General features: G+C 54.1%; 1 protein-coding gene across 1 annotated transcript in view; it reads right to left on the bottom strand.

The window, feature by feature from the left end:
• TTLL9 (tubulin tyrosine ligase like 9) overlaps nt 1–12,807 on the bottom strand; it is a 38,101-nt gene that overhangs the window by 15,889 nt on the left and 9,405 nt on the right. Inside the window, exons 3-7 of the mRNA XM_032419595.1 lie at nt 12,682–12,774; nt 10,456–10,567; nt 9,553–9,738; nt 909–977; nt 179–253 (exon numbers count right to left, since the gene is read on the bottom strand). Of these exons, the coding sequence (XP_032275486.1) occupies nt 179–253; nt 909–977; nt 9,553–9,738; nt 10,456–10,567; nt 12,682–12,774 (535 nt within the window). The remainder of the gene's footprint in view (nt 1–178; nt 254–908; nt 978–9,552; nt 9,739–10,455; nt 10,568–12,681; nt 12,775–12,807) is intronic.

Here is a 12,807-nt window from a genome sequence, read left to right as displayed (position 1 = left end):
GCCCAAAGGCAAGTGTCACTCACTTGGTGAGGTCACACAATAGCCCAGTGGCAGGGAGCCCCTGGAATTCAGGGTTCCTGGCCCCCAGGGCAGAATTTCCTTCACTTACTATCACCCCACCCCAAGGTAACCGGGCCTCCCCTTCCTGGGCGCCGGACCAGCCCCTACCTGTACTCACATGGCTGCCAGAGGGATTGACAGTGCTCCGGGCCGGCTGGGCCTCTAAGCTGGTCAGCTTCTTGCCCGCGGTGCCCTGCCGGTTTCATGGGCAGAATCAGGACACACAGGGCAGGGGGGAAATTCATCTATTGAGTACCAGCTCGTGCAGTGGGTCTGGTTGTGAGGGAGCTGGTCATCCTACTCTTCTCCCTCACCCTGCACTATTAACATCTCTAAGGTTCAGAGGGGTTCAGCAATTTTCCCAAGACCGCACAGCTGCAGAATGGCAGAGGCAGGACTGGAACCAGGATTTCCTCTACGCTATGTCTGGGACAGGGATGGGGTGGTGGGGAGGGAGGGAGCTACCTCAGGCTCAGCCTAGGATCTACAGGAAGAGTCGGCCGAACTCTCCCCAACCAGGTGAGCAGGAGGCCCAGGTAGAGAGGCCATGTTCTCAGGTTTTAGGCGTATTAACTCATTGCGTCCTCAGCGGGTGCTATTACTACTCATTGCGTCCTCAGCGGGTGCTATTACTACTATCCCCCATTTCCTTGGGCACAGACAGGTGAAGTATCTTGCCCAAGGTCACACAGCTATTAAGGGGAAAAAATCAAGATTTAAACCCGTGCAATCTGGCTTCAGGGACCCCATTCCTATGGGCCTGCCCCAGAGCTTCCTTGCCAGCCCTCCAAGCTTTGAAGGAGGGACGGCGGGGCCCCTCATTGCAGCAAGGGCAGAGGTAAGCTTACCTTCCTCCAGTCCATGATGTCCTTCAGCCTCCGGAAGAGGAAGATGCCCTTCCCTTGGGACCGGGCTACCTGGGGTGGGGGTGAGTGCAGAAAGAGCAGCTCTCAGCTCCGTGTTGCTCCTCGTTGGCCCCTGTGCCTGGGCCACCTCCCCAGACTTCGCTCACAAAGGCACACAATGGCATGAATAATACAAAAGAGCAGACAATTAAAAAACCATTTCTAACAGTCTCGGGAACACATCATCCAATTCTTTTTTTGGAAATCAATTTGCCTTCCTAATTAGGTTTTGCTTCAGCTAATACTGATCAGCCTGCATTTACTGAATCCCAGCATGGGTAATTCATAGCTTCACAGAGTCCAGGGGCTGGGGACATCTTTAATATCATGCAGAGCAGTCAGCACCAAAGGCATTACTCCCTCCTGTGAAATCCCTCGATGATGGTCACCTGCCTGGCCTTGCCCGTCCACAGTGCCGGGGAGCTCACTACCCTCCCCCACCTCCCGACGCAGCTCATCTGTTGCAGGATAGCGCTAGTCAGCAGTCATCCCAAAGGCATAATTAGGTGACTACTGTGTGCTGGGCACGCTGCTATCGAAGTGACCTAGACCTCACGGAGCCTTCACAGCCTAACCCGTGTTGAGCTCAAATTTGCCAGCCTGGCTCTGGGCCTGTAGGGCCTCCTAAAACAAATCTGATCCCTGGGTCCCAGAACAGCCCTTTGATCATCTGTAGCCACTGAGCAGGTCCCCCTGAGTCGTCTTTCCTCTAGCATTAAGGCACCCAGGGAATGCAAACTCTTGTTTCCCTCTGGTCTCCTCTGAGCACGGCCCAGCTGGCCAGTGTGAAGCTCTCTGTACAATGTAGGGGCTGGCAGAGCGGTTGGGCATGGATGGCCAGGTTGCCCACTGCGTGAAGGGCTCCCGGTCATGGAGGCAGTGGGAGCCCAAACCCAGCTCCGCTCTGCCCGCAGCGCCGTGTGCCTGATTCAGGGTTGTGTACACCCAGAAGACGGGTGTGGAGCACAGGTAGGGCTCAGGGACAGCTACCTGTGCACCGCTATTTTGGAAAGCAGCTCATCAGTGTGCATCAAGGGCTTCCATTGGCTCACGGCCATGCAAAAGACTTAAATCCACTTCACAGAAGGTCACCCAATGTGAACAATGAAAAGTCACTCCACTTCATTAGTCTCAAGGAAATGCAAATGAAAACCCCAAGAGGATACCACTCCATGCTCCTTGAGAGTGGTTAAAATTAAAAAATGAACAATAGGGTCGCCTGGGTGCCTCAGTAGGTTGAACATCCGACTCTTGGTTTTGGCTCAGGTGACCATCTCGCGGTGGTGAGATCCAGCCCCACCTCGGGCTCTGCGCTCAATATGGAGTCTGCTTCAGATTCTTTCTCCCTCTCTCTGCCCCTCCCCACTCTCTCGCTCGCTCTCTAAAATGAATAAATAAAATCTTTTCTAAAGGATTAAAACAATGAAAAACGAACAACAGCAAGTGTTGGTGAGGCTGTGGAGAAACTGGCACTCACAGCTGCTGGTGGGAGTGCACATTGTTGGAAACGAGCAGCACCTGCTAAAGCTGAACACAGGCACCTGCTCTGACCCAGAAGGGCCTCTCCTAGGCCCCCACACGGCAGAAACGGGTGCACCCAGGCACCCACGGATGCATCCGGGAACATCCGCAGCGGCACGATTCACAATGGCTCCAACCTTGAAACTGCCCAGAGGACAAAGAGTCACGTGGTGGAACAGTATACAGCCGTAATGACTAGCAGTGGGCAGTCACCCGCCTCAGTCAGGATGAATCTCGTGGACATAATGTTGATGGAGAGAAACCAGACGCAGCGCAGCAATATCTCATGATTCCCATGATACCAAGTACAAAGGCAGACAGATGCATCTATGCTGTTAGGGCCTAGAGGGGTAGTGAGTGGGAGAGGGTCTGGGGGGAGCTGCCGAGGGGCCGGCCAGCTCTGTCTACGGCCTGGGTGCTTGTTACTCAAGTGTGCTCACCTCCAGAAAATTTACCAAGGTGCGCCCCCATAACTCGGGCATATTCTGTTTACTAAACTTCAATTGAGAAGTTTTATTAAGGCTCCTGCCTTTTGATCTGGGAGCCCCCACCTCCACCTTCGTGGGCCGCCTTCCCTACAGTCATTCCCTTCCTTCTCTCTGGCCGCAGAGCCCACGTTTCACACGGAGGCTGGGAAGACCACACACCTGTTCTGTCAGCCTCTCTTGCAGCTCTTGGGAACCACACAACTAGTTCTGGCCAATGAGACCTACAGAGACATCTGCTTAGGGCTTTGGGGCTTCTAAGAATGACTTTCTTCCTTGTTAAAAATATCAGGATCGAGGAGGAGGAGAGAGAGGGAAGGCGGGAGCCAGAGATGCCTGGCTCCTTTCCTTCTTTCTCTGAATGCTACAGTCTGAGGAGCTGAGGCCTACAGCTGTCACACATGGTGGGACACGGTGACACATCTGATGGCAGAAAACCAGCACACAGAGGGCTTTTAACGGTCTCAGTGAGCCCATTCCCAAACCTGGAACTTCCTACCTCTGGCTTTCTTGTTAGAGGAGGTAATAAAATGCCTTTATTGTTTAAAGCATTGTTAGTGGGGCGCCTGGGTGGCTCAGTCGTTGAGCGGCTGCCTTTGGCTCAGGTCATGATCCCAGGGTACTGGGATCGAGCCCCGCATCGGGCTCCCCGCTCAGCGGGAAGCCTGCTTCTCCCTCTCCCGCTCCCCCTGCTTGTGTTCCCTCTCTCACTGTCTCTCTCTCTGTCAAATAAATAAAATCTTTAAAAAAATAAAAAATAAAAAAAATAAAGCGTTGTTAGTATGTTAGCAAACATGCCTGTTCCAAGAGATGCCTTTCTAAGGGAATAATCCTCAAGAGTGGAAAATAAACTTCCTGCTTGGTGATATATCAGGGTTTTCAAGACTGGGAAATCACCTACTATCTAGCTCCAGCAGATTGTAGTTTGCAAAAAGAGTCACAGAAATATTTCCAGTCCCATATGTTCTTCCGGAACCTTGCTACCCCCATCCCCCCACCCTCCATGAAGAGGTGAAGTCGATGTGCCCTCCCCTTGAATCTGGGCGAGCATTTAGGACTGTCTCTACTGATCGCATATGGCAGGAGTGATGTTGTGTGGATTCCAATGCTGGGTCATCCAAGGCAATACAGCGTCCACACAGCTTTCTCTTTGGGGGATGGTTGCCCGTGGAACCCAGCCACCATGCTGGGAGGAAGCTCAGGTCATATGGAGAGGCCCACACGGAGGGCAGCTGAGTCTTCCAGCCCTCCACCCTGGCTGAGCTCCCAGCCAGCAGCCCGCACCGACTTGCCAGCCGAGTGAGTGAGCCAGCTTGGAAGCGAATCCTCCAGCCCCCACGGGAGCCGTCCCAGTAGACGCTGGAGCAGCCAGGAGCCTTCCCTGGCAAGTGTTGCCCAAATTGGAGGCTCGGGGGCTAAATAAGACATGACTTTTGTTTCCAGCCACTGAGTTTTGGGGTGCAGCAATAGAACGCGGACACGAACGTTAGGGGAATGGTTTAGAACGACAGCAGATGTTTCCTACGCGCCAGGCACCAAGATTTACGCACCTTACCTTGTGAAAGCTTTACCAAAAAATCCTCTATGTAGGCATTAATACTATCCCCGTTTTGCAGCCAAGGAAACCAAGCAACAAGACCAAGCACTCTGTTCAAGGTTACCCAACCAGCAGGTGACAAACCCAGGTAGTTAAATCTGTGCTTCACAAGCCCGAGGCTCACGCACCTCCTGCAAAGTGCCAGGGAGTACACAGAATCACACGACAGACATGGTCCCACTCCTGGGAGTATCGATCTTACTTGATAATTTGGGAGTAAAACATATTATTTTTCTAAAAAGACAAATCAATTGGAAAATAATATGGATTATGAGAATGAGCCATACTTTGATTTTGCAGCACCTGCGGCCACCCAGGGCCCTGACCCCCCGCTGCCACTGCCTGTCCTGCCCCTGGGGCCGTTCATCACGGGGCATTCACTGGGTGTTACCCATGGGGTTGGTGGTCTACTCAGCTACCCTGAGCAGGGAAAAAAATTCCCTTTTTTCTCTGCCAACAAAATCCCATTTGTTTTTTTCTTGTTGTTTGTTTAACGTAAGCTCTACCCCCAACATGGGGCTCAAACTCATGACCCTGAGATCAAGAATCACATGCTCCACCAACTGAGCCAGCCAGGTGCCCCCAGCAGAACCCCATCTGGATCACCTCTTCCCAGTGGTCCTGCCCCCCCGGGGGTCTGAGCCCTCCCAGGGGTCCCGCCGCACGACTGGTTCAGGTGCAGGCCAGCAGGTACCAGGGGAGGTGTGCGGCAGTGACCTCTGGGAAGTTCGTGTCTTCTTCAAAAGGGACACAAGACCAGGGTGTTCGTTTATTCCTGCGGCGGGTGGAGGGGTCAGGAGGCGAAGCTAAAGGTGCGGCAGGCGTGCTGTGACTGAGAGGAGAAGCCAGCCCACTGGGGTGGGGATTGATGATGCTGTTGAGCTGCCCACCAAGGTTGTTGAGTCGTTCCTGGAACTGACCTTTCATGATTAAAGGAAATGTCCTGGCGTCCATAAACTTGAATGAGAAGAACATCTTTCATCCTAACCAGATTTTCCCATTGCCTTCCAATTATGAATGCGGACAACAAACCGTAGTAGTATTAGCCACGCCTGTGACTTTACTTTCAGAAGAAATCTCAGTTATTTTTATATCACATTACGGTTGTTGCAGATATCTCAGAATATTGTTTATGCTCATTATGACTTTGAAATTATGGTAACTATGGGCCTGCTGTTAGACTCTCTTCAGCTGTGAATGAAACTTCTACGGCATCGTGAGAGGCTCTAGCGGGTCTCTAACGGCAGGACCATGCTGACTGCCGGACTGACGGCCTCGCCTGCAGGGGCTGCTCCTGCCACAGACGGACCGACCGAGGACCGCGGGGACAGGAAGCCTGGCCCACTCCTGGGAGATAGGGACCTCCTCTGGCCGGAGGCCTCCCCCAGGCCTCTAGGTGCTTCTCTTCCTTCCCTCTCTCCCTCACTGGGTCTGACAACTGTCCCAGCCCTTGTCCCATTCCCTCCCCCCATTCCTTACAGGCAAAACTCCCCGCACGTTCAATCTTGCCTTTGCATCTGTTTCTCAGAGGACCCACTAACCGTTTGTTTGATAACTGTTTTTCAATATAGTTGCTTCCTTTTATAATCAAATTACTTTATCCTTTTAAAAACACTCTTCTGTGACAGTGTGAAACACAATTTTCGCCAGATGCCCAGGAGACCCAAGACGAGCCCCTGCCCTCTTGTTTGAGCTCCCATTAGTCGGCGCTTCTGTTATGTGCTGCCCAAAGCACCCCCTGACTCTTTGAAGATTGCAGTGAAAAGATCTGAGAAGGTCTGGTGGGGTAAACTTGAGAAACGGGAGGTAAAATTCTATTCTTCCTGTCCTGCAATTTGGACAGAGGCCCCCAGAGCTGGGAGCAGCCTAGTGGTTGCCCGGGATGCTCACGGCTTTGAGTGAAATGTTAAACCAGATCTGCAGACCACTGATGGACAGGCCCCAGGACTGATGGACAGCCCTGGGCCCTGACAGCCAGCACCTGCCCCCCAGCCACGTGAGGGAGGCTAGAGAAGCAAGCGTGGTCCCATGGTCTGGGTCCTGCCAACCTCCCGCCCACCCAAAGGGCCTGAGCTGGTGGGAGGGGAGAATGTTCAGATGGAAAAGAAGTTTGGACCGATGCAATTTTTACATCATCTGGGCTTTTAAATGGCAAACCCAGGGGCTTGTTCCTACACTCTGAGAGTGACAGCAAAGCTCCGAGATGGGCTGGGGCTCAGGCTCCATGGGAAGAGGGGTCCCCGAGGGTGGCGTGGAGGGGACGATGCTGCTTATTCCTTTCTGAGTCCAACTCACCCCCTCATTGCCCCTGCTCTGCTTCCACTAAAGAGGAAGATGCAGACTCAGCAGGCCTTAGGGGACCGTGCAGAGGAGGCGCCGGAGGGAAAAGCAGGCCAGTGGCTGCCTTCACGGGCCCCACCACAGCAGCTATGTGAAAACTCGTGTGTGTGGGTGCATGAAGACAGCCCGTCTCACAGAGACAGGCCTTGTGGGAAGAGTGGAGGGATTTGGGATTTTTTCCCTTTATTTTCTAAATTTGGAGTAACGTCCTATTTTTTTGTTTTGTTTGTTTTTTACATTTTCCCTACCCCAAAGGAATCCAAACAACAGGACTTGTGATTGATTTTGCACCACCCAGTACTCTAGCCCAGTGGCTCACAGTTCTGTTGCTCCGGAGAACCCTGGCTGCTATATCTGGAATGTTGCTAGAAACGCAATTCTTAGCCCCCCCCCAGGCCTACTGAATCAGACACTGAGGGATGGAGCGGGGGGGGGGCTTTAATAAGCTCTCCAGAAAATTCTGATGCACTCTAAGGCTTGAGAATTACTCCTCTCCAGTCTCAGTCCTCAAAGTGTGGTCCACGGACCTGCGGCAAAGGCCTCACCCGGGAGCTGGTTAGAAATGCGGACTCTCGGGCCCTACGCAGACCTGCTGAATCAGCCTCTGCCTTGAACAAGATGCTGAATGATTGTGGGCACATGGTGGGTTTGGGAAGCACTGACCTAGTGCTTTCCAGGGGCAGGGGGAGAGAAGGTGTTGCCTGGACTCTTGGAAATCACAGCAAGGATGGTCACTGACTGGACACCTAAGTGCCAAGCCCTTTACATGACTTGTATAACTCATGTATATAACATGTTATCCTTCACTGGATTCTCTCCCAACCCTGGCAGGCAGGTACACTTGTTAATTCCACTTTACCTACGATGAGGATGCAGACTTAGAGGGGCTGAAACCTGCTTGGGGTCAGCCGGCTCATAAGCAGCAGGGACAGAGTTAAAGCCCAGAGCACCCACTCTCTGCACCCCATACCCCAGACAGGGCGTGGCAGCTCTGCAGGGGCAAGAACGCCTGCACGCAGCCAAGATGCCGCCTCTTAATTACAGCTGCCTTGTGTCTGCCTCTGACAAAGGCCGTGGGCGGGGAAAGGAATCAACTTAATATGCGATTGCTCTTTCCAATTAGCACAAATTACCATTTGTCCGGGAGGATAATGCTGGGAGCTGGAACCGCCCCGTGGGTTGCAGTTCTCGGCTGCCTAACCCCTTCCGCTCTGGCTGCAGAGAAGGGGATGCAAGCCTCCCAGCAGGCCTCACCAGGGACAGGAGCAGGAGGCCCCGGTAAACGCTGCCCGGGACCAAGTTGGGAGCAGTGAATGCTGCCCGGGACCCAGTTGGGAGCATCTGTGGTTTTCGTCTGCCCTTCCGAGCACCTGTGCTACTGACTGCATTGGCCAGCACCGGCCCTAGTCCCCAGCTGCACAAGGAAGGGCTGCCCCGTACTCTGCTCCCCACAGCTCCCTTCCTGGGGCCTGGCACATTCCCAAGCCCGGGAAATAGTAGGGGGCTTTGCTGATGCCCATTCAAGGCTCTGGTGGCTTTGCGGTGAGAAAGCAGCCCTGGCACGAGGAAGGACCGAGGGGCTGGTGGGTACTCTGCCACCTGTGCCCTCCACTCAGTTTCTGGATCCCTGAAGGGCTACCTCTGGATGCAAGGCCTTCGTGCATGCGGTTCCCTCTTCCTGGAATGCTCTTCCCCACCTCTGCCCTTCTCCAGGCTGATCCTCTGCATCCTTCAGGCCACAGCCAGTACTAATTCTTTTGATAACAGTGACAACAGCAGTGGCGGTCCCTTACGGAGTGCTTCATGCTGCGCTCCGCCCGCCGTAACTCAGTCACACAACAGCGTTATGCGACAGGTACTGCCGGCTCACTATGCAGATGGGAAAACTGGGGCACAGAGAAGTTAAGTAGTCTGCCTGAGGTCACACAGCTAGTAAGTGGTACAGGCAGTATTTGAAGCAAGGGGTTTGGCCTCGGAGCCCAGTCTGCCTTCAGAAAAGCCTTCCGGGCAGCGGGGAGCCTCCTACCCTTTCCTCTCTACTGACATTTAGCACAGCTCCACGCACGCAGGTGTCCGTATTGTCTGCGCCCAAGGAAGGCGGAGACCCACTTCCGACTCGCTGAGGGCTGCGTCCCCAGCACCTAGGTCTGTGCCTGGCACGTGGCAAGTGCTCAGTGAGTATTTATGGAATGTCTGAATACATGGGTCTCAGTCTCCTCATCTTTAAAATGAGGTCATAGCTCCTCCCAAGGGCCATCCTGAGAACCGGGCAGCGCAGGTCAAGTGCTTGGCATGGCTTGGCCGCCACCGGTTCCTCTCCTGTCAGGAAGAGAGGGGGGATCTGAGCTCTAGCAAGCCTCGGGATTCCCTGCCCTGGTGTCCTGAGGATCACTTGTTCAGCTAGGAAACACGCATTGAGCACCTACTGTGTGCTAGCTGTCACAGCTGCCGGGTCCACACACTGCAAGGAGGAAACGAAATCAGCCCTCGGGGGTTTGGGGGAGGCGGATGGTGCATCTGAGGCTGAATTGCCAGGCAGAATTTTGTCCTGGGATGTGCCATGAGGGATCCCTGCTCTGTCTGGTGCCCGGGAAGGCCTCCCTCCCACCGCCCCCTCCCCCTGCTCCCGGCACTGGGCACGCACAGGCTTCATGATCCAGGTGATTCCCGGGTTTTTGCGGAACTCCTCCACGAACAGGTGGTACTCGCATGGCATCTCAAAGGTTTTGGGGAAGAAGTCGCACTTGGCTGCCTCCAGCTTTCCGGCCTCGCGCTCCAACTGTTTCCGGAACCGCTTCAGGTTCTTCACCATATAGTTCTTGCGGGTCAGCTGGGCAGCAGGTGGGCGAGCAGGCCGTTAGTGCCTGTGCCCACTGCCCTGCTCCAGCTCCCAGCCCCAACCCCCCAGCTTGTCCCCGCAGCCTCGGGCGCGCCAAGTAACAGTCGCAGTGAGAGTAACTCTGAGAGCCTGTTGTTCTATAGTGATCCCCACTTCACAGGCCAGAAAACCAAGGCTCAGAAAGGTTAAGTCAGCTGCCCAGAGTCACCCAGCTAACAGAGGCACAGCCGGGATTTGACCCAGGCCTGTCTGACTCCCAAGTTCATGTTTCTAACCTCTAAGCTGCACTAACCTTTTCAAATCTCAGCATCATTGGCTCCTCCGGTCCCATCTTTGTGGTCTGGTTCCTCCCGGACCTCCCTCCCATCTCTAGACTCCCACTTGCTCAACTTGCCTCTCCCCTGAAGTCACCATATGGCTCAAACATCCTGCTCCTTCGGCCCTTGCCCCACCCATCTCCAGTGCTGAAATGCCAACCAGACTGTGACCTCAGTCCCCACAACAAGGCAGCCTGTCGTTCAGGTACCAGATCCTCACTCTCTCACACTCTTTAGCTCCTCGTGTATCTTGTGCACGTGTTCCCCACCTGGCACGTACCCCACATTCTCTTCCACTTTTCCATGCTGGTCCTTGCACTCCCACACCTGCTCATTGCCACATCCAGTGACACGAATTGGCCGACTCAGTGCCCCGGCTGCCCCAGCTCACCTCGTAGTGGTTTCGGAAGTGACTGATGCGCACGTGCTCGTCCATGTAGGTGTGGTCAAAGTTCTCCCGGAGCCAGCTGACGTCACACCAGTAGAAATCCCACTCCCCTTCACTGCGGGTGGGGGGGACAAAGGTCATGACCCGAGGCCCTCAGCACTGCTGGGGGGCCTGGGGCCCAGGGAGGTGCAGCCGAGCGGGGGCAGGCGGCAGCGTGTTCAAGAGGAGTCTTCGGGCGGTGGCTGCCCATAATGGGCTCTGTGAGGCCAGAGTGAAAACCAGAGAGATGTTCCTGCACAAATCCAGGCTGCTGGCCTCCTCTGAATGACCAGCAGAGCAGTCGCACGGAGCCCTGACGCCCCCTGGCACCTGTCAGCTGGAGGGAGGAGCCACCGCCAAGTTAGACAGGGACGCCCCCTCCAGGTCACAGTCCCCAATGCTCCCCACGGCCCACGACAACCAGCCAGCCTCACCTGGTCATGCTACCTGCCTGGGCGCTGGAAGCATCTCTGTTGCCCACCCCCCCCTCCCCAAAAGCCCTCCTCCCGCTGGCTCCTCAGAGCAGCCTCAAAAGGTGACAACAATCATCCCTGGAGTCCCCGGACGAGGATGACCCTGCTCACCGAGGCCCTGGCAGCACCAGGATTCCTACCCAGTCCTGCCCGGCTCCAAATTCTGACCTGCTTCTTCACCACCACACTAAGGAGAGGGACAGGAAAGCAGGCTAATCACCCCAATCTGATGGCACAGCTGTGGGGCTGAGAGGAAGCGCTTGCAAACTATGTGGCGGGAAATAAAACAAGGCCGCCATGACTGCTTCCAACTCCTTCTTAAGTACAAAACTACAGCTGTAACTGAAGCCCCGTGTGGACGAGACTAGACTCCAGTGCCAGGCAGTGGGAACCACGGATTCCCCCATTCACTCACCTGTTTCCTCATTCACGGAGAGGCTGCGAGAACAGGGTGGAGACGAGCCTGGGTCTCCGCACACAGACTGACCAGGTGCCGGCCTAGCCCAAGCCCTGACAAGCCGAGTGGCCTCAAATACGGCAGTTTTTACTCTTCTGTGTCCAACTTTCCCACTTTCAGTAAATGGGTATGATAACAGCACCTCCCGGAAGGTCTGCTCCATGATTCAGAGGTCATGCGTGTAAAGTGCTCAAGAGCGTCCAACAGGCTTAGCTACTTTTAGGCAACAATATTCCCTGAGCACCGTGTCAGGGCAGCTGGTTGCCCTCATCCCTCATAGTTATTTTCTCCTTTTTCTACGGTACCAGAATTCCCGACATTTACCTGGGAACATGTCATCTGCGTTCTCCAAACTAAGACTACATTTTCCAGATTCTCTTGCAGCTAAGCTAAGTTCTGGCCAACGTGAGACACTTCTAGGCTGAGCTCTTCAAGGGCAGGGCATGCATTTTCTTGCCTCCTTCCTACCGACTGTGGCTTGGACTCGGGATGTAAGGGCTGGAGCTTCGCCTTAGACCGTGAGGACAAGGGCCTCACTCAAGTGATAGCAGAATGGAGAGATGGAAGTGGATGGATCCAGATTTCTATACCATCTCTGAACTTCCTACATCTGGACTTCAATGGGAGAGATAAATAAACTTCTAGTCTGTCAAAGCCTCTTTTACTTTGGGTCTCTGTTACATGCCTCCAAACCTTAACCCTAACTTATATTAGCACCTACTCTGCGCCGGGCATTGGATGCTTGTCCCATCTCAGTATCCCCAGGGCTCAGCATAGAAGAAATGTGGGCTTGGGGTCAAGTAAGTTCTTCAAGGTCACAGAACCAGTAAGTGGCCAGGGAAAAGCAGCCCTTGACCTGGACCTGCCATCACTGGAGGATTCAAGCCAGCTAGTGGGTGATGGCTGCATTCGTTGATTCTCTGGAGAGCTCTAGGACACTGGCTATGGAACAGTCCAGCTGAACTGGGTGTGAACCCCACTTTGACCCTTACATGCTGTATGACCTTCAACGATTGGCTTAATACCTCTGAACATAATCATATCTTACTGGATGGTTGTAAGGCTTAAATAAGACAGAGGGTGTCCGTAAGGCGCCTGACACATTTTGAGTGCTAAATAAATGTTGGTCCCTATCACAGCCAAATTGGGACAAGTCCCAGTAGCCACCCAAGGCAACTGGGAGAAAACAAAGGGAGACAAGGATCTGTGAGGCAAAGGGAAGAAGGGATGAGGTTGGCAGGGGGTGGGGAGGTGTCTTACTCCTTTACTTCCACCCATCCGGGCCTGTGGCGAAGGACATCCATGAGAGTATTTATGAGAGTGGTCTTGAATCGGATTGATGCTCTCTGCTCTCTGCAAGACAAAGCAACGGAACGCTTGCTCAGG

Source organism: Phoca vitulina, unplaced genomic scaffold (assembly GCF_004348235.1).
Source record: "Phoca vitulina isolate PV1807 unplaced genomic scaffold, GSC_HSeal_1.0 scaffold22, whole genome shotgun sequence".
In the NCBI taxonomy this organism is placed as follows: domain Eukaryota; kingdom Metazoa; phylum Chordata; class Mammalia; order Carnivora; family Phocidae; genus Phoca; species Phoca vitulina.
The sequence above is the reverse complement of the archived record's forward strand: the minus strand, read 5'-3'. Positions and strand labels throughout refer to the sequence as shown.